Below are 19,251 nucleotides of genomic sequence, written 5' to 3' on the forward strand. Positions count from 1 at the left end.
TAAATATTGCATACTAACTCTGTTGACTACTGATATTGGACTCTCTGTATATCTCCCTATCTGCCCCTCACTCTGATCACTCTGTGTCTGTTTTTACATTTTCGTCCTACTCTCCCAGTCCTTTCGCTCTCTTCTCTCTTCATTCTTTCTATTCCCTCTCCTTTCTTTTATCTACGCTCTCTCTATCACTTTCTCTGATTCTCTCTGTCTCACTATCCCTTCTTTTATCTCTAGTCTCTCTATCCCTCTCTCACTCTCGCGATGATTCTTTCTTTCTTTCTCTTTCTCTCTCTGTCTGTCTCTCTCGGTCAGTCTCTCTTCCTTTTTATCCCTCCCCATTTTCTCTAGTATCTCTCATCATTCTCTCTCCTTTTTCTCTCTCTATCCTCATCTGTTAATCTTTTCCATTATTTATATTATTTTGGAGTTTTAGTCTTATAGAGGCCTACATAATACAACAGTTTTCCTCAAATATCAAGAGGTAGCGCATTGGAAAGTACCGTAAGCGCAATCAAAATTTGTTTACCCAATTCTAAATTTAACAGAGTCGATGAGTCAGGAATTGACGAATTGACAGATTGATCCATAACAATAGCTGTTATCTATGGCCGTTGACTAATCTTGTTTGTGAATTTGTGGCAGACGATTTGATTCGACTAGGTGGTTTTCAATTCCAGGGAAGTCCTCAAGGGTTCCGCTGTCGCCTCGATAGGCTTCTGCGAAATGCGTTGAAATTTAGAGCCGTCTTTAATTAGATATGAAGCTGGTGCTGGAATGCTATTGGGCGCCTGTGATATACGCCATCATCCTATCACTAATTAGAAAGCTACTGTACCAGTGTCTGTCAAATTGTCAGGTGCTGTTTATGTTGTTTATGATTCGACGCTACTTATCACTCGCAAATTGGAAATGGGGAAGCGCTGGCGTTCATATTATTATTATTGTTTTCTCTTTCGCTTGCTACATGCTGCATGTTGCCCCACGTCGCTATCGGCCGAGAGCAGAACGTAATATCGTCAAATTGTTCAATTTAATTGACTCGAAGTGACTGGGATGGGCCGGGAACACGTATTATGTAAGCAGCCATTGTTATGGAAAACACATGTCCGGAAGAGTTTTACCAAATGTTCATGCAGTTGGTTAAGAATATTTTCAAGGGATCAATGTTATGTTATATGCTATATACATATATTACATACATGTCTATATTACAGTGCTTATAAGCATGATCAAGTATTTTGCCATAACGATTTCTATATGTATTTAAACATAATTCCTATCTTTAAAGATCTTAGGAATGGCTGATCTCTACCCTCTCCTGGTATTATGAGAACAGATCACACTTAGCCAAAAAGTTGATAGCTCCGTTGTTCAATATTTTAACTTTAAGTTCGCTTCAGGAATATCATTTTGTAGATCCTTGTATTCCCAAAAAACATAATATAATAATGTTAGAAAAGAATGTCTTCAAATATCTTTGATATTTATATAATTATATAGATATGAAAAATCTTGAAAAAAATAATATAAAATATTTACATAAATGCTTTACTAATTTAGTTTAAAATTAATCTATGAAATTTTATAACATACAAAAAAAAAAAAAAAAAAAAAAAATATTTTGAAAACAATTTAAAATTTTTTATAATTTATATTTTCCTTTTTGTCTTTACCCTACGAATATATGCACTACCGGGCTTATACAATAATCTCTACGCGGGTATTGGCTGTGATCCCGAATTATTTACCCTATAGGCAATCCGAAAAAGATTTATTTATATACATATATGCAAGCCAAGCTCACATATAAAATATCATCCATCATATATAATTTATATCAATCAAAATTGATAGACATTGAAATACTACAACCGTTTCAGCATGGCATTTATTTACAGCTTAATTTCGAAGCTATTGCGATAGTTTAAAAATTGAAATAGAAGCAAAATATTTGATATCAGCTCTGGAATAGTCTAGATTGTAGTGTTAGAAGGGCATTCACAGAACGTGGGGCTATCAACGATTTAGATGTTCTTGTTGTTGTTGGCCAAAACATTGTCAATGGAAATTGTCAATTGGTGTGATAAGGGCCGCGGCAGCAGCAGCAGCAAACTTTAGGTACTGGGGGCTTGTGGCGTGAAATTCATTGGAACTGAAATCAAAGGCTTCCACTTAATTGGCGCTACTATAAATATTAAACAGTTTGCCATGAAAGAGCTCATTCAGCGATTACCATTCGCAGTAGTTGGAACTAATAAACCGAATAAAAGAAAACTCTCGCAAACCCTTTTGCAAACCCCAAAACAAAATGTGCAAATTGAGCCTGTTTCTGTTGTTGGCCATCTTCGGTTGCCTGGTGGCCGAAAGTCTGGCGGGCGTGGCACGCGACGCCGATGTGCATCGTGATATTATTGTGGTCAAGAATGTGCGCGATTTCGTCGCCCAGCATCCGGGCCTCAAGCTGCAGCGTATGGTGAAGCAGCCAGCCGCCAGGGCCACCACACGCAGCCTATCGGTTCGCTACACGCTCGGCGCACGGATCAATGGTAAGTGCGATAGTTGGAGCTGTTGCTATTAAGCGCCAGCTCCAGAAAGTATGCAGCGAATCTACTTCATCGATATCGACTTTCAGGCGACAGACTGGTCGCTCAGGGCGCCGACGTGTTCCACTATCAGGCACGCAAGGACGTCAGCCTGCAGATCACGTACCCGGAGTCGGGCGCCGGTTCGATAGTCACCTTTGTGGAGCTGATCTGCACCCAGGATAACAACGAGGGCAATGCCTATGTGGTCGCCGGCGGCATTGGCCAGCGCTTCATATCGATCGTGCTGGAGGCCAAGCAGACCGATGACTTCGCTTACCAGGCCCAGTACTTTGGTTCCGATTAAGCGAACCGACTCCTGAGTGCCTGAGCCCTACTTTAAGTTTACTTCTTACTGTTTACTATGTTATTTTATTTTTTTTTTCTTGCTTTTTAAAGAATAATTATATTATAACCTATTAATGAGTTACTAACCATAAATCGCATGCGCATTCAAGAGGGGGGCTTTCTTTTCACTTTTGGGAGCCTTCGTAAATATCTGTCGGCAGGCAAATAAATCGAAAGCGCTCACGCGCTTCCCACTTCACGAAGGTATGCGAAATCATAAATTAGTGTTAAGCCCAGGGCGGCCGTACGGTTCGAGCGAATGGCTTCGACATTATCTAGACGAACATAAATGGACGTTTTATATTGTTTCTTTTCGTTTTCCTTTGAATCGTAGTTCACGCGACTTGCAATAGTTCTGATGTTTGTAGTGCCAAGATCAAGGAAAAAACTTATAACTGAGTCATAAAAATACCTCATCAATATATGGGGTCTATATAGTTAGAGCAATTCTGTTGTCATTTAATTAAAATTGAGTTCTCGTAGGGGGCTTGTGACATATAATTCCCTCAGACATAACCGAAACTTTCTCTGCCTTGTGCGCAAATGTAGAGAAATTTTATCTTTATCGATCATGCATCGAGTGTTCGAGTCGTCAAATTTGACGTCTGCAGTATTACGTGTTAGAGTTTCGGTTAATGTTATCAAGAAAGTTGCGGTATTTCTTAATTCCCATACACCAAGGGCCACAGAGATATATCCAAAAATAATTTCCGTTATTTTGGATCAATTTATCAGTTACTATTTTCTTATATATATGTATATGTATTCATATTCCGTTCTCATGCTTAACTGTTTACTTTTCGCACTGATAACTAGTGCGTTAAGCATGCACTACCGCAAGATACCCTGCAGCTGTAGCTGCCGTCAAATTTGATCTGTAAACAAGGTCTTAAATTTTGATAGCGCCTTTTTTTCGCAGCCATAAATGGAAAGCACGAAGTCAATTTGAGCACACTTAACTAGCTCGCTTGATATCATTTATAGCTCGTTTTATGCGTATAGGGTAGCTCCATAAGTAATATCGCTAGGCCAACTCTCATTTCTCGAAGTGTCCGTGTTTATAAGATTGTTTGCTTATGTGCGCAAATGCTATGTGTATCAAGGTTACGATTGCAAAATTAAATCGAATACGGGCCAGCCTTAGTGCTCATGTATTGATTTTTATTTATATTTTTTTTTAATCATCTAGAGCGATAATTAAAATTCCCAGCACTAGGAAACAATCTAAACTAAACTAAATGCACAGACATTTGTAATTTATGATATTGATTATGGAACTATAAATAGAATTTATATTTTAATATTATATATGTACATAAGCATCTATGTAGACCACTTCAGAAAATTTCGGGTATCAATAGATAATTGAGTATTTTTCGGCATTAAATTGTTAAATATTTGTTCTTCGTTTTCTTTATTATTTTTTGTGTTACTAACGGGCTGTCGTCAAAATATTTACTGCTTGTATTTGATGGACTTAGGGGGTTTGTATTCTTCGACCTGCTATCAGTTAAGCTGTAAAGATTTCGAACAAATTGGCATTTATATGCATAGTATATACATTTTTCTATTTGTATATTTAGTCATATAAAATTTTATATTTGAATATGGCAATCGATTGTAAACTGATTTATCGCCCTCTCAGCCGGATATTGTTAATGGACTAAAACTCTTCAGTTTTGCTGATCTTCAAACAGATCAGCTAGAAAATTATTTGTACGAGCTTCAAGTTTTTTGTTTTCAGCTTCAACTTGCCTGATTGAATGATAAGATACGTTTAAGGCTACGTCCACAGCGAGCTTGATGAATACAAAAAAAAAAAAAGAGATACTCTAATATAGTCAAGTTAAAATAACAACTTAAGCTATAGAACGTCATAGAAGACAGAGGCACGAAATGATTTCAAAATATTAAATAAATTTTAAATAGCTTAGGTTTCTTACATAGATGAACTGATTATATTTTCTGATTTCTTTTACAACTCTGATCACTTACTGCAGTTAACAATTTCAGCAATATTTTGTAGATTGTCAAATTTCTTAAGTACTGCTGATTCATTTACGATCATCTTTGTCATCGGTGGACTATATAATGCTTGCACGTACGGCTGTAGACTTATCGTAGGTAGCGTTGGACTCTGCATGACAATTGGAAATTATTTTTGCTGTCGCATTTCGATAAATATATCATGCACTATATAGTTAGCTGTTCATAATATTTGCTGTTGATTTTCGATAAGAGAAAACAGCGTCAGCTGCCTGATCAAATGGTTTCAAGTGCCCAACACGGAGACGGAAGTTAAAGCCAGTCTCAAGTGATTTGGTAAATATTGTAGTAATATTCTAATATACATACGAGTCCCTCACGCTCTATTGTTATCACATGCTCCAGCGATCAGGTGAACTTCTGAACACGGAACATTCGTCAATATATTGGGGAAATTGGGGCCACGCGCCGCCCGTCGATTTGGGGCTAAACATTTTGATTGGCTAAATCCATTTGGTATTAGGGCATGTCTAAAATTACTAGCACTCAAGTGCTAGCCTATTTATAGAAACTGAGCAAATAATTGCCAATTAAAACTGAAAGAATACACAAAAAAAAAAAAAAAAAAAACAAAAAAATAGGAGAAATAAAAAAATAGGAGAAATAAAGCCAATAATGTGGAGCTATACGGCTTATCGTTCAGTCGTCGAGTTGCTGCCTTATCTAATGCTGACCGCCGATAAGAGCGTGTGGTATAAAAAGCCAGTGCTCAAAACAGTCGCCAATTAGATTGCAAAGAGCGCGGAGCCAACAAACCACAAACCGCAATTCATAAAAAAATCAAAAACAAAAACAAATACCAAAACAAAAGCAAAAAAAAAAAAAAAGATCCAATCCAAACTCACATTTTTTTTTTATCTTTCTCTCTTGCCTTTTTTTGCTATATGCTTTTGATATAATATTGTGTTGAGTTCGTTGTTTGCTGATATTTTGCATTGTTTCAAAATGCAGCAAGTGATTATTGTCTCGTTACTTTTGCTGAGCGCCTGCGCGCTCGCTGCGCCATCGCAGCAGCTGGAGCTACAATCGCCGCCGGATCCACAATCGCAGCGCGCCACCGATCTCGTCTACACGCCCATCAAGCCTGTCACGGATGAGAATCGCTATACGACGCTCAATCCGGACGTTAAGCTGACCGCCCTCAATAAGGTGAAGCATGCCAAGGGCAGCATGGTATTCAGCTCAGGCGAGCGTATATCAGGTAAGTTCAAGCTGATGGAAAACCTGTGGAAAGCTCGCTAAATGGATTACTTTTGTCTCTTTACTCTTTCTCCCCTACTCGCTCGTCACTCGCTCATCTCCTTTCAATCGTCGATCTCCACTCGTCACTCTCGACTCGTCACTCTCGACTCGCTACTCGACTCTCCTACCCCGTTCGTTATATATGGCTCCTCCTTTCTCCATCGTGACCCATTCATTCATCACTACCATTAGGCGACAAGCTGCTGGTCAACAACTATGATGACGAGAGCTTCACCACCGCCGTGGACGTCGAGGTGGTCATGTCCTATTCATCGAAAACCGGCAGCGCCACCACCTTGACCAGCATCGAGATCTACGTGGACACAACGGCCGATGATGCGAGTGCCTATTTCACGGCCGGAGGCATTGGCAGCAGCGAGGCATCCATACTGCTGGCATGCAATCAGACGCGCACCTTCTCATATGAAGCCGTCTTCTACGGTTACTAGACTAGAGAGCAAATTGAGAGCAAATAAAACAGCATCATCAACTTGGAACTGAACTGTGATCGCGATCGCCATCGTCAGCGCTAACACTAACGCTAATGCCATATCCCATCCCATTCTTCTCTCAGAGGGACAAGTATTATAGAGCTAAATTTAAATTAAAGCACATGAAACCAAATGAAGACAATTTTCAGAAATTATCTTTAGTTACACTCACGACTCTTTCGATAAATATTTCTCTATATATATTGTATATGTGTATACCTTCTCTTTGACTCACTCATCCAGAAGCTTTTTTTTTTTTTTGCTTTATATATATGTGTATATTACATATGTACATACATATGTATGTGTGTAGATGTGTGTGTTTATTTACTTCTGCTGATTTTGGTTTGCGTAGAGCAAAAAATATCTTTGGCTTATCGTACACACGCACACAAGCACAGATGCTTGTAGACGCTGTTGGGGTCTGACGTTTGGGTTTGTCCAATGTAGCCCCATTTAATTGAATTGGTCGTCCGTTATGCCGACCCTCTGCTTCCCTGCGCTACTTGATAAGGTGATGCAGATCGTGACACGTGGCGTCATTTATTGCGCGAATAATGCGTCAATTGAATTGTTTATCAATATGGTAAATTTCTTTCCCGCTTGGGGAAGACCCCTACGCAGATCATGTCAAGAATCGCTGTGGATACCCTGTATTAAAATCAATAAATATATTCCGATACAATCTGTAATAGGCAATAATACAACGATCCATCAACAGGGAGCTCCTGCTAATTGAAACTGTTTGAGGCTCTCTATGTCTTTATTAGGAAGTATCCGACTGAGTAGATACTCAGCTGTATATACTTTACTCCATACATCAAGCGCCTGTATATAAATAAATCTCTCTGTTTGAGCTTTTAATATTACGCATTCATGCAATAATATAATATAATACATATAAGAATATGTATGTATGCGAATACTTTGTGAGCTTAAGGAGCTCAGTTTCTTCCGGGATCCCGTGCGCTACGGAAGTGAACCAATGGCTCTGAAAACCCACAATGTGATTATGGTCTGCGTATTGCTGCCGTTGGCAAATAGTTCCCCGTGGAAAGTATAGCAATTAAAAGGTGTGTTCCGTTCACTACGGTTATCTGATTTTGTTAGGACTTTTGGGATTACTCAACTAAAAAATCTCTTATGGCCCACGTTTATAATGATGTTACCAAGGTCTGTGTCTAATGATATGTATGTTATCAAATCGGAAGTCGTTGTTAACTCAATGTAAGCTAACATTTTATATAAATGAAAAGGACTCTACGAATTCTACGTTTGTTAGTTTGTGTTTTTTTTTTTTTTTTTTTACGATGTTTTTGACAGCAGCAGCATTTCATTGATGTGCTTTAGCTCTGTGATTGTACTTTAGTTTATTTAAACAATTTTGTTCAACAAATATTCAAAATTCGTAATTGTAATGGATGCGCCAACCTCGACAGCGGCGGTGGATGCGGAAAATTCGGACTTCTTTTACGGCTGGGACTTACTATTTAAAACTGTGGAGACTCGAATTGTCAAGAAGGCGGATGTGCTGATGGTCCTTGCCCACTTTCTGCTGACCAAACATTGTAATTTTCGTTGCGTTGGCATCGGCGATGACAAAAGTATGCCGGATGATGAGCCCGGCAGCGAACTATTGCCGGATCAGTGGAACGGAGATAGTACCAAGTACTCGTTGAGATATGTGCACAATAAGGTCCTCTATTTGCTGCTAGCCCACATAACCGAGGATGCATTGATCGTCAATTTGCTGGACGTGAACACCAAGAACGTTTCCAATCTGTGCGTCACGCCCGACACTCTGGTGGGCGACTTGAAGGGTGGCATTGCCAAGACCCTGCCAACCGCTAACGTCGTTGTTGAACGCTTTCGCCGTGAGCTCTGCGATCCGGTATTTGCGGCAAATATCCGCGACGTGGTCGTACCGCAAATGACCACCCAGACGCCGGTGCAGACAACAGATCCCCTTGCCGATGACAGTCGACAGCCGGTGGCATATATGCCGCACAGTTTCGAGGTAAATCCCTATAATATGCCCGATGTTGGACGGGGCGATTTGGATCCATTATCCGGCGGTATGGGTAATCTGTTTCCTTTTCCTCGAAATCCGGCGCCCGCTCGCCCGAACGCACCAGACCAGACCACCCCAGATCCGGATCACGCTCAGCCCCCAGACTGGACTCCCGATAGCTACATGTGAGATGACGCGCACTAAAATTGGTCATAAGTTTACTACATTTGCCTAATAAAAATTAATTACCTTGAAAATTATGTAAAATTAAGTTGAGCATCTTGGAATTCCAGTTGCTCGAAATTATGTGAAGAAATACGCAGTAGAGATACATTTTTTTTGGGGGTTTTCCATCCTAAATTTGTCAGCAAACTTGTAAAATCCCAAATATAAACTAATACCGGATGTTCAAGTTATTAAACTATTACAAATTTATTGCCAAACTTAAATAAAATACTAAGTAAATTAGAAGCTCGGTATGTCAGACAACGATCTGGACATATAGCAAAGAGATCAGGATCATACGCATCAATTCTGAGACTCACTTTGGTAAGAGAAGTTAGTTTTTGTTTCACTCAATCGTAGAAACGTATTAATTTCGAATATAGAGTGCGATAGGAAATGCATAGCCTTCGCGAATGCAACGACATTCGCAGTGAATAGTGTTATCGCTTTGATTATGCAAATTGTTGCTCGAATGCCTCGTTAGTTGTATCAAACACAGTGCTGGAAGATCGGCTGCTGGGCATACACTTCCTCAGTTTCCCAGCAGACGTTGCGCGGCGTCAGGCTGCGCTGCCGGTGGCTCTGCTGCGGCTGGCGTCACGCTGAGCACCGAGCTTGGCCAGTGGGAGAACGTCAGCAGCGTTCAGCAGTTGAGCGTGAGCGACGCGCCTGTCCAGTTCGTTGTCATCGGATCGGACCGGATCGGAACATGGCACGAGTGAGCAGTGTGATATCAGCGCTGTTTTGGCTCTGTTTGAGGAGCGGATGCAGCAGCTATTACAGCCTTCAGGGTTCGTTAGCAGACTTGAGGAGTCTATTGCTCGCTCTCTCTCTCTCTCTCTTTCTCTCTCTCTCTTTCTCTCTCTCTCTCTCAACTTCTCTGTATATATTTAAATACCTATCTAATGCTCTCTTTTGCGTTAGCAGTTGGTGATCCGTGTCCGACTCGCGGCTATCGGAGCAGTTGCCAGCCGGCGGAGCAGTGCTCCACGCTGGGGCCGTTTATTAGAAGTGGACGATTGTCGGTTGAGTCTGTGCTTAATTGTGGCTATACTATAGCCGGCGAGAAGATTTGTTGTCCGCTTGAAGATGCAGCAACTACAACAACAACAACTACAACAACAGCAACAACCACTACAACAAGCACTACAACCACAGCAGCACCAACAACGGAATCTCCACCTTGGCTGAGCCTCTTCAAGACCAGTCGAGAGTATGTGGAACGTTCGGTGGCCGAGCAGGCGCCAGCCAGCCGGGACAGCATCATATTCCCAGATACCTCCACCTTGTCGGGCGCCGCCTGCCAGACGCCCCTGTACGAGGGCAGCTGCGAGACGGCCTCGCGCTGCCGCAGCCTGAAACCGTTGCTGCTGCAGCAGCGACTGCACGACGACGATATCCAAACGTGCCGGGACGGCACCCTCGAGGAGATCATCTGCTGTCCGGCCAACCTGCCGGCGGTGCCGCGCGGCCAGGTGGGCACCGCCACGCGCATCTGTCTGCCCGAGACGACAGCATCGCAGATCGAGACGAGAGCATTGTACGATGATGAGAGCGCCGCTGCCAATGCGGCGCGGCTGTTGCCCCACTATAAGCATCTGGCGGCGCTGGCATATCCGAATGCCGCCCACGATGGCTATGTGCATAGCTGCACGGCTCTGGTGCTGACGCCGCAGCTCTTGGTGAGCGGCGCCGACTGCGGGCGGCCCAGTCATGCGGTCTTTGGTGTGGCCGATATGCGTGATGTGGATGATGAGGAGGACTTTATAGCTGTTGTAGATGTGTGTATCTCTCTCTCTCTCTCTCTCTATTTCTATCTTTCTCTCACTCGTTTGTTCTAAGTCATCTCTCTCGTTCTCTTGCAGCGCGTTGCCGTTTATCGCGATGATTTGGCTGTGCTGCGCCTCACGCAGCCATTGCCCGTGGATCAGTCGAGTGCCCCACACATCAGTCTGGCCCCCATGTGCACCCAGTTCGAGCTGACACGCCTGCAGATCAGCGGACAGCTGCTGGCCACCGCTTGGGCCAAGGGCAATGGTAAGCTTACGCCTAGGTCTGTTTCGACTCCAGCTCCAATGTTAATCAGACCATGTCTTCTCCAGCCAGCGATTGTCCGCTCTATGAGCTGCCCATGCGTCTGCTGCCCACGGAAGCGTGCAAGGATATTGCGAATGCCATAGTTGCCCAGGACGTGCCAGCATCGCATCTCTGTCTGGAGCCCATTCATGCCAATGCTCTGATTGCCAGCAATTCTAGCTCGTGTGCTCCGTGTCCCACTGCCGTGGCCAGTGTGCTTCATTTGCTTCGCCCCAGCGGCAGGCGTTGTGTCCTGGGCGTTGCCACGCCCACTGTCGGCCACAATTGCGATGCGAAGGCCATGTACTACACGAGCCTACTGAGCACACAGCTCTTTGTGTTTGTCGAACAGCAGCAGAAGGCGAAGCGTCTATAAGGACTTCAGGACCTCATTGAGGCTCAAGCCCGCTCGTTCCAGTGCAACAGTTGCAGCCTTTGCTGCAAACTCCTTTTCAAATGTGATTAATATAAGATTAATACGCTCATATACATATATATTGGATATATATCTTTCTATAACTAGCGCGTAGAATATATAGATGTAAACACAATATAGGTTTTTAAACTGGTTTTCCAGCTAAGTGAAGCATTTTTTAATATGAATATATTTAGCTAAAGCTAGGCTTGAGCTAAAAACGAATGAGAGTGAGAGAGCGAACAGGAGAAAAAGAAAGAGACAGATTGAGAAAATGGTAGACTGAGTGAGGCAGAGAGAAAGAAAGGGATGAAGATAGAAGGAGATAGGAAGAGACAGACAGACATATAGTCGGAAAGAGATAGAAAGAAAAAGAGAGATAGAGAGAGAGAGAGAGAGACAGAGCGCGCGAGAGAGGAAGGGACAGAGGGAGATAGAGAGATATAAAAGAGAGAGAGAGGCAGTGTGAGTGGAAGTGAGAGAGAAAGAAATATTTTCTTAATTTATTTTGGTAATAATTTTGCTCAGTGTAGTTGAAATTTCATGCTGCTTCTATTCCATCTAAAAGTTGCTAATTATTTTGGTATTTTTTATAAATTGTTTGTATTTGCTTTTCGCGCTCCGACCTTATGCCTCAGTAGCATTATTAATTTAAAATAGTCTCTCGGTTAGACGTAATTCAACTCATATAAATCTCAGCAGCCAGCGAGCGAACATCACGCAGTCGGTAAAGTCAACTAAAGGCAAATGTAGCCTGTTCTGTAATTTATTTATTATTATTATTATATTATTTATTTGTATTTAATTAAATTTTGATAAGAACGGATTAGTGTTATCATAGGCTATGAGCGTTACGTACTTGGGTCGAAAGTAAACTCAAATTTATACTTCGCACTAGTTCTGAACTCAATTCTGACGGTGTTTTTCCCTTGAATCACGGTGGTTTTTGTTGTTAATGCTGCCGGTTTTAATGCCCATCGAAAGTGTGCATAGAGGGTATACTGATTTTGAATTACAGAAGGGTGTGCTCGTGTCTGACCTACAAAAAGAAATGTGTTTCCAGCGAGCTTTGCCATGGGATATGTTAGAAATTCACTTGCCTGTCTTTCTGCTTGGCTGGCATAGCCAATCAAAATCACAACGTCTATATATAGCCAGAGCCAGATCCTCAGACTTATCAACATCTTATTTTTTGTGTGTCGCTTATAATAATGTTATTTAATCTCTAATAACGACTATGCAAATCTTAATGATTCCCCGAAAAATATATTGTCAGATCTTTTTTTGTATAGCTATAGTTTTGTAGTCAAGATTTCTCTGTTCTAAGCATAGCTCATAGATTGACTAAAAAAGCTAGGAATATCAAATTTGTCATTCAGTTTTGTATATTTCAGGGACGTTATTTTTTTATTTTATTTATTTTTTTTTTTTTTTTTTTTGGGGGGGAGAGGGGCTCTCTAACTTTGTATGTATATATTTATATATGTATTTATATAGCTAGAAGTCAGATATATGCATTAAATATGCCAAAGAGGCGTTACAAGTAGTATCACTGTAAAGAAGATGCAGAGACTACCAACTTATGCTTGAATGTAATTTATATTCCAAATGGGTATCTTCTAGTTGAATGCACTCTTAACTATTGCATAGAGTTGTTACCCGCTCGCTGTTCACTTACAAATCTGTTGCTGTGCTCAGAGTTGCGTATTTTGCTTCTGTTAAAACAGGTTTAGAGCTAAAATTAAAAAAAAAAAAAAAAAAAAAAAAAAAACAAACAAACTGATCAAAACACAAGCGAAACATGAGCGACTCTCGGCTTTTGGTTGGAAAATGTCGGCTCAGCAATTCTGGGTTCTCGGCTGGCAGATCTTGACTCTTGGCTCTTCGGCTCTCTGTTCTCGGCTCTCGGCTCTGTCGGCTCTTGGTTCGGCGACCATCGACCGCTCGCTCAGCTGTGCTCACTTCAGATTCTGATCTTGGCTTCAGTTGGCAAAGCGTCGCGTTGCTGTTAGGTCGTCGGCAGCTCCACGACTTATCGAGTGTGCCGAATGCCATTGAAATCGTTTCTGTAACACGCCTGCCACCGGTTTATATTTCATTTTAGCTTCGACTGTCTGTGAGTGCTTTTTTTTTTGTTTTTTGTTTTTTTGTTGCCTTATGCAAAGTGTTGGAAGAACTGATTGCAAAGAAAGGAAAATAAGCAACATTTGACGTAAAGTCAACAACCGGAGTGATTTGTTGCAGTTGCCTCAATTTGTTGTTATCAAAACCATACGCTTTCAACTTGCGTGTGTCAAAGGTTTGTCTGATAATCAACAGCAGCCAGAATAACAACAACATGTGTAATTGAAATAAAAGCAATTATTAATATATATCAATGAAGGCACGGCCAATGCAGTCCACCATTGTAATGCGATGCGAGTTGCCATCATGTTCGGCATCGAGATTCATGATAATTACATGTTTGCTCCATGACAAATGGCAAATAACACAGCACACAACACAACATACACACACGCACACACAATAGTGATGAGCAACTATAACGGTTCTTTTTTTGAAAACCCCAACAAAATGTTGTATTATTTGGCAACAGTGCACACATTATTGATATTCGTATAGCATCAATTTTGTTGGGGAATAGTCAAACATATATATAAACAGAGAATATAATACCTAAGCTTAAATACAGTATTATTAGCTAATTAAAATTATATGCTGTTTACTTTAAGAGTTACAACTTTATTTCAATATGTGTGCGCATATATTTATATAAATATATTTTATCTAAATATGTATCTATCTAAAAGCATTTGAGTTGCGAAGAGTTGTTCAAATTAATGCATCAATATGTATGTATTTGGTATATATACTCATATATTTCAATACATATATATATATATATATGTATATACTTGTTTTATTCTTTTTAATTTTTATTCGCATGTCAAAGTAATAAAATATATATTTATAGATCTCATTTTGATCACGTTAAATGAGCTTTAGTCGTGACTGAAGCACAGCCATTTGGTATATAGATCAGCTTAAATATAAATTGATTGGGACTATATATTTGAACATATAATATAAACATACATTTGTATATATCTATATATATATATATATCTTTTATTATATCTTTACTGAAATCTAAATTAAGTCATTTGAATCAAAAGCCTTTAGTAAGCATTTGTTGTCTTTAAATAACATTTTGTGTTTTAATTCATTAATAATCATTTCGTAAATACGAAAAACACTTCAGTAATTAATTTTATATGGGACACACAAGTGTTGGTATTTTACTTATTGCCTTGTATATAATACAACTAACACCAAATATATATAAAATATTATATAATATATATTTCAATATTTTCTTTGATATTTCATCACATGTTTGGTTTTCATTTGATATCATGCGGCTTTAATTATGTTTCGATTCTTCTATGCCAACTTTTGAAGAGCCCAAGTTTAGAGATAACTCTAAGCACTGAAATTGCCGATGATATGAAAGATAATTTGTTAATTTGCTAAAACTTGTACTACAGATGTAGCACATATTCGTATCTTTGGCTTTGTATTCTTCTTCTTTTAGTTAGCTCTGTTTTTGTTTCATGAAATTACGTTATCAATTGACTGTTAGATAAACCATATTGAAGCATTCTGGTACGGTATGGAAAGTTCCGATTTATGGTTCTATTTCTGTCAAATATGCGTGAGCATATAGAAGCATTTCAATCTGCATGTGGAGAAAGGTCAGTTAGATTAGCAAGAATCAGAATTCCCTACGTCTATTGACTTTATCTTTGAAATATTGTTCAGTTGCTGGCTCGCCATAGCACTGACATTATTCTGCATTATTGTGGAGAGGTTAATTAGTTTGCTGATAATGAATATGCACGGATGGCACGCAACGGCAAAGACAAATCGTCATTGAGTAAAACTCATTGGAATCAGAAGGGAATTGCTGCGCAATATTATCTGTGAAATAAACAAAACATTTTGAGTAATTAGCCTACTTACAAAAAAATTCAAATTATAATCCAAATTTATTGGGTCTTTTTTGTATTAATCTAATCTTTGTTATATTGAAAACATGTGTATTTGACTTGATGCTCTTAGTTAAGGCTATCGTTCTCTTCATGTCTATCTTGCTGCACCAATCTCTTGCCCTCATTTGCCCTTTCGCTCTTCTTTTCTTATTCTATACTTGATATACACTCACATTACATATACAATTACCGTATAGAGAAAGGCTTTCGATTCATCACCTCAATATCTAACTTTACTGCAGATCAGCTCCCTTGCGGATCGATTGAGGAGCGTTCCGTTGAAGATGGCGCTGGTGTCGCCCAGAAGAGTGAGCGCAAGTCGAAGTAGTAGCATCAGCTTCAGTCTGCTGCTATCTGGCCTCATCCTGTGCGTTCTGCCACACCTGGAAGCACTCGAAGGTGTTCAGATTGTTTTTGTTTTCTTTGGTGAAAGGCCGCATATTGAACCCGATCTCTGTTTGCAGAGGGCGATCCATGTACGCTGAAGGGCAATCTGGCGGGTGTCTGCCTGGGCTCCTCCAAATGCGTGCCACGCATCAATAAGTACATTGAAACGAAGAGATTGACACCCAGCGATATACCCACTTGTGGCCTGAGCACCCGGGAGGAGATCGTCTGTTGTCCAGTCGCCGAATGCTGTGGAGATGATCAAAGGTAAGAAAGACGCAGAGAGAGAGAGAGAGAGAGAGAGAGAGGGTGTGTTTAAATAATGGATGGGAACTTGTTTTTTGTTGCTTTTGTTATTGTCCCTCCCCCGAAGCTATGTGATCCACGTTGTTGCTCGTTCCATAATTTTAGCCACTCAAGAAACCGGGCCTCTAACCTTGTTTAATCTAATTTACGTGCAGCCCAAGTAGCAGCTCAGTGAATGAATTGCCAACACGAAAATCGGACAACGCAGAGCACGCTTGGAACAATGTGGGTCCGCCTAGCAGTGGCGAACTGACCACGTCAGGACGATCCACGCCTAACACTGACAATTCGAATATATGGAAACCGAAACTGGATCCCGATTCGCCCTATTTTGATTTTAACCAAATGATGAGTGGCAAGCAAAATCCACAGACACTGCCCGGGAATAAGGCTGACGGTACAATCAATGAAAATGTAGCAGGAGGAGGATCTCATCTTTTGATCTCGCACATGGGTGCAGAGAGTCTGCCATTTCCTACAAGAGATCCGCGACCAATACAAAGCGCATCTACTCCAGCTGCACATAATCATATACACTATCCGCACCAATGGCCTGCTCCCAGCAGAGAGCCAAGAATCATTAACAAACCGTTTTCGATTGAATATCCAAGGAGGATCATGCCATGGCCAAACCCAAGCCATTCAAATACTGCAACAGATCAACAACCAACTTGGCAGCCTCTCCCAGAATATCCTGTGCCTTTTAATGGAGTCCAAGTACCCCAGAGCAATGGCAATAATGAATGGAATTGGTTTGTGGCAGCTGCATTTTAGCATTTGCAATTGAACATGGATTGCCGCTAGTCTCTAGTACCTGAAACAGTCAGCTAAGTAAACCTTTCTCTTGTTCTTTTGTTTTCCAGGCAAGGGACCACGACGAAATCACCTCTTCAACCCGCTCCCTCACCACGAACTGATGCACCGCGACCAGCAGTACAAGGTGTGTAGTAAAGGGGGCTTCTAGAGTATTGCCTATATGTTATTTAACGAGTTTTGATAGGATGAGATCAATAAGGGATACTTTAGTAACCCGTGAAACGCAGTCAAACTGAGGTGTAAAGCAGCCAGGACCCATGTGAAAAGACTGTTCTACTTGACTCCACTTAAATGTCTGAAGGGATGTTTAGAATAACAAAGTAGAGAGTCTTGGGAAAATTCGTTTTCTCTATCAGTTTCAATAGGTTGATCATTGCAGTCATTCCATCCATTCCATCATGTTCAAATGAACAGCCCAGAGAACCGAGTGTATAAGTTTGCTTAATATCTTCGGCAGCTTGTCGGGCGATTGAACAACGTCAACTGGTGTATGGCTTAACCGAGCACATCTTGGATGGCATTGAGGTGGACCCAGCCTACTATCCGCATATGGCAGCAATAGCGTTTAATCAGTTTGGTAACATTATATTTGGTTGTGGTGGCTCGCTGATCTCAACGCGGCATGTCCTGACGGCAGCTCATTGCGTCAACGATCAGGATAAAACACCCGTTTTCGTGCGCCTTGGAACGGTGAATATTGAACACGTGAGCGAACACCGTCAGGACATTAACATAACGGTACGTGGCACGCCTACACATGCTAAGCATGCATTTTACTCATATTGGACTCTCGCCGCCAACAACAGGACAACATCAGAATACATCCGGATTATGTTAGCACCAGCAAGTACAATGACATCGCCATACTGGAGCTGGCCGAGGAGGTCAGGCTGACCAATTATACATATCCGGCGTGCCTGGAAACGGAGCTATTCGATCCGCCATCGAACGCGAGTATCTATGTAGCCGGCTGGGGCATAATGAATACGACCAGTACGTTATCATTTGAGCGGGCTAGTTCGCACTGATTACTATTACTAATGCAACAGTTTAAACTTGTGCAGCTCGTCGCACTTCGAAAATATTGCTGCGTGCCCCACTCACCGTGGTGCCGCTGGCCCAGTGCAACGACAGCTTTGCCGCGCAGCCGCTCAGCCATCGATATCTGGAGAAGGGCATCATCGATTCGCTGCTGTGTGCGGCGGACTTAATAAAGGGCACGAAGGATGCCTGCCAGGGCGACTCCGGTGGCCCCTTGGTGCTGGAGCGCGACAAAGAGAACAATAAATACAGCGTAATGGGTGTCATATCGTCGGGCTTTGGCTGTGCCACAACCACGCCGGGCCTGTACACGCGTGTTGCATCCTATTTGGATTTCATCGAGGGCATTGTATGGCCAAATGGGTTTGTATGACAGTACTGATATTAATGGATCCTCAATGTGTGTATAACAATAAATTCTAAGTATATCGATTTTAAATACAAAGCTTATATAATTTAGTCCTCAATAACTGTTTTTCCTAATGAATGAAAATGAGATGCCTTTGCGGAGCAGTGTGGATCGCCTATGTTTGTGGACTATATTCTAGGCTCTTGAGCTTGGTTATCCTGATGCAACATTTTACAAAAGTCTTAAAAATAAAAAATAATAATAAAAACAAAAATAAAATAATATTGCTTTAATGATGCGGAACATGATTTTATTATTCTTTTTTATGTTAAAATAAATTAAATAAAAATTGTAGGAGCATGGCTCGAAAATGTAAAGCATTTTTTAATTCTCGTTTATTTACAAATATTTGACTTCAATTTAAATCAACTTCAAAATCGTTGAATTACTGGTTCCGGTTCTTTAACCAGTTCCTTATTAGCGCGCTCTCTGCCATCCACATATTTACGTAAACAGAGCGACTGTCACTCACTTTCTCGTTCAATCTCCCACTCGAGCTTTCTCTCTCTCTCTCTCTCTCTCTCTCACTATTAATCTCTCTCAAACTCTCTCCGAGTTGCACCCTAGCGCACAGCATTGCCAGCTGCAATAGACAGGATAGCCAAAGCTTTAAGCTTTTACAACTGCAGAGCTTTTGGTGTTTTTTTTTTCTGCTGACATTGAATGAAACAGCCGTGTTTTGGCCGTTACAAAACGGCGCTGCCGGAAAAGCAGCTGACGCCGTCGCTGCTGCTCCTTTAGCTTGGCCGCCCGATACCATCGTTCCACCGTCCCACGCTCCCACTCTCCCACCGTTCCGCTGTC

At 41.2% G+C, this 19,251-nt stretch overlaps 5 protein-coding genes and 1 long non-coding RNA gene across 9 annotated transcripts; 5 read left to right on the plus strand and 1 right to left on the minus strand.

Annotated features, from left to right (window-relative positions):
* The first annotated feature begins 2,216 nt into the window (after nucleotides 1–2,216).
* Nucleotides 2,217–3,039, plus strand: LOC6584185. Its single transcript, XM_002009805.4, has 2 exons — nucleotides 2,217–2,546; nucleotides 2,633–3,039. Exons 1-2 carry the CDS (start codon nucleotides 2,309–2,311, stop codon nucleotides 2,887–2,889), a joined length of 495 nt encoding a protein of 164 aa, XP_002009841.1. The 5' UTR covers nucleotides 2,217–2,308; the 3' UTR covers nucleotides 2,890–3,039.
* Nucleotides 3,040–5,691: 2,652 nt separating this feature from the next.
* Nucleotides 5,692–6,842, plus strand: LOC6584186. Its single transcript, XM_002009806.4, has 2 exons — nucleotides 5,692–6,177; nucleotides 6,411–6,842. Exons 1-2 carry the CDS (start codon nucleotides 5,922–5,924, stop codon nucleotides 6,665–6,667), a joined length of 513 nt encoding a protein of 170 aa, XP_002009842.1. The 5' UTR covers nucleotides 5,692–5,921; the 3' UTR covers nucleotides 6,668–6,842.
* Nucleotides 6,843–8,013: 1,171 nt separating this feature from the next.
* Nucleotides 8,014–8,980, plus strand: LOC6584187 (proteasome inhibitor PI31 subunit). The gene has a single exon (XM_002009807.4). The coding sequence runs from the start codon at nucleotides 8,127–8,129 to the stop codon at nucleotides 8,907–8,909; it is 783 nt and encodes a 260-aa protein (XP_002009843.1). The 5' UTR covers nucleotides 8,014–8,126; the 3' UTR covers nucleotides 8,910–8,980.
* Nucleotides 8,981–9,496: 516 nt separating this feature from the next.
* On the plus strand, nucleotides 9,497–11,602 carry LOC6584188. Its single transcript, XM_002009808.4, has 4 exons — nucleotides 9,497–9,736; nucleotides 9,873–10,726; nucleotides 10,811–10,982; nucleotides 11,048–11,602. Exons 1-4 carry the CDS (start codon nucleotides 9,655–9,657, stop codon nucleotides 11,395–11,397), a joined length of 1,458 nt encoding a protein of 485 aa, XP_002009844.1. The 5' UTR covers nucleotides 9,497–9,654; the 3' UTR covers nucleotides 11,398–11,602.
* Nucleotides 11,603–11,906: 304 nt separating this feature from the next.
* On the minus strand, nucleotides 11,907–12,475 carry LOC122757617. Its single transcript, XR_006357719.1, has 2 exons — nucleotides 12,296–12,475; nucleotides 11,907–12,195 (listed from the first exon to the last, which is right to left on the minus strand). It is a non-coding gene; the product is annotated as an uncharacterized LOC122757617 (long non-coding RNA).
* A 932-nt stretch (nucleotides 12,476–13,407) lies between these two features.
* Nucleotides 13,408–18,497, plus strand: LOC6584189 (serine protease persephone). 4 transcript variants are annotated; one of them, XM_032732307.2, is made up of 8 exons: nucleotides 13,408–13,735; nucleotides 15,731–15,887; nucleotides 15,953–16,142; nucleotides 16,337–16,933; nucleotides 17,045–17,121; nucleotides 17,455–17,735; nucleotides 17,804–17,990; nucleotides 18,062–18,497. In XM_032732307.2, the coding sequence occupies exons 2-8, from the start codon at nucleotides 15,773–15,775 to the stop codon at nucleotides 18,409–18,411; spliced, it is 1,797 nt and encodes a 598-aa protein (XP_032588198.1). In that variant the 5' UTR covers nucleotides 13,408–13,735; nucleotides 15,731–15,772; the 3' UTR covers nucleotides 18,412–18,497. The 4 variants fall into 4 exon arrangements, with proteins under 4 accessions (XP_032588198.1, XP_032588199.1, XP_032588200.1 ...); XM_032732308.2 differs by having other exon boundaries at nucleotides 15,736–15,887; XM_032732309.2 differs by having other exon boundaries at nucleotides 13,408–13,552.
* The last annotated feature ends 754 nt before the right edge of the window (nucleotides 18,498–19,251 follow it).

Source organism: Drosophila mojavensis, unplaced genomic scaffold, assembly GCF_018153725.1.
Source record: "Drosophila mojavensis isolate 15081-1352.22 unplaced genomic scaffold, ASM1815372v1 contig_136, whole genome shotgun sequence".
Taxonomy (NCBI): domain Eukaryota; kingdom Metazoa; phylum Arthropoda; class Insecta; order Diptera; family Drosophilidae; genus Drosophila; species Drosophila mojavensis.

Excerpts from the sequence above, each read along its gene's own strand:
- LOC6584189 (XM_032732307.2), top strand. The coding sequence starts at position 15,773 with ATGGCGCTGGTGTCGCCCAGAAGAGTGAGCGCAAGTCGAAGTAGTAGC. Across the intron at positions 15,888-15,952 it reads ACACCTGGAAGCACTCGAAG|AGGGCGATCCATGTACGCTG; the intron begins GTGTTCAGATTG and ends CTCTGTTTGCAG. Across the intron at positions 17,736-17,803 it reads GTCAGGACATTAACATAACG|GACAACATCAGAATACATCC; the intron begins GTACGTGGCACG and ends CGCCAACAACAG.
- LOC6584185 (XM_002009805.4), top strand. The coding sequence starts at position 2,309 with ATGTGCAAATTGAGCCTGTTTCTGTTGTTGGCCATCTTCGGTTGCCTG. Across the intron at positions 2,547-2,632 it reads GCTCGGCGCACGGATCAATG|GCGACAGACTGGTCGCTCAG; the intron begins GTAAGTGCGATA and ends ATCGACTTTCAG.
- LOC6584188 (XM_002009808.4), top strand. The coding sequence starts at position 9,655 with ATGGCACGAGTGAGCAGTGTGATATCAGCGCTGTTTTGGCTCTGTTTG. Across the intron at positions 9,737-9,872 it reads CAGCTATTACAGCCTTCAGG|TTGGTGATCCGTGTCCGACT; the intron begins GTTCGTTAGCAG and ends TTGCGTTAGCAG. Across the intron at positions 10,727-10,810 it reads ACTTTATAGCTGTTGTAGAT|CGCGTTGCCGTTTATCGCGA; the intron begins GTGTGTATCTCT and ends GTTCTCTTGCAG.
- LOC6584187 (XM_002009807.4), top strand. The coding sequence starts at position 8,127 with ATGGATGCGCCAACCTCGACAGCGGCGGTGGATGCGGAAAATTCGGAC.
- LOC6584186 (XM_002009806.4), top strand. The coding sequence starts at position 5,922 with ATGCAGCAAGTGATTATTGTCTCGTTACTTTTGCTGAGCGCCTGCGCG. Across the intron at positions 6,178-6,410 it reads CTCAGGCGAGCGTATATCAG|GCGACAAGCTGCTGGTCAAC; the intron begins GTAAGTTCAAGC and ends CACTACCATTAG.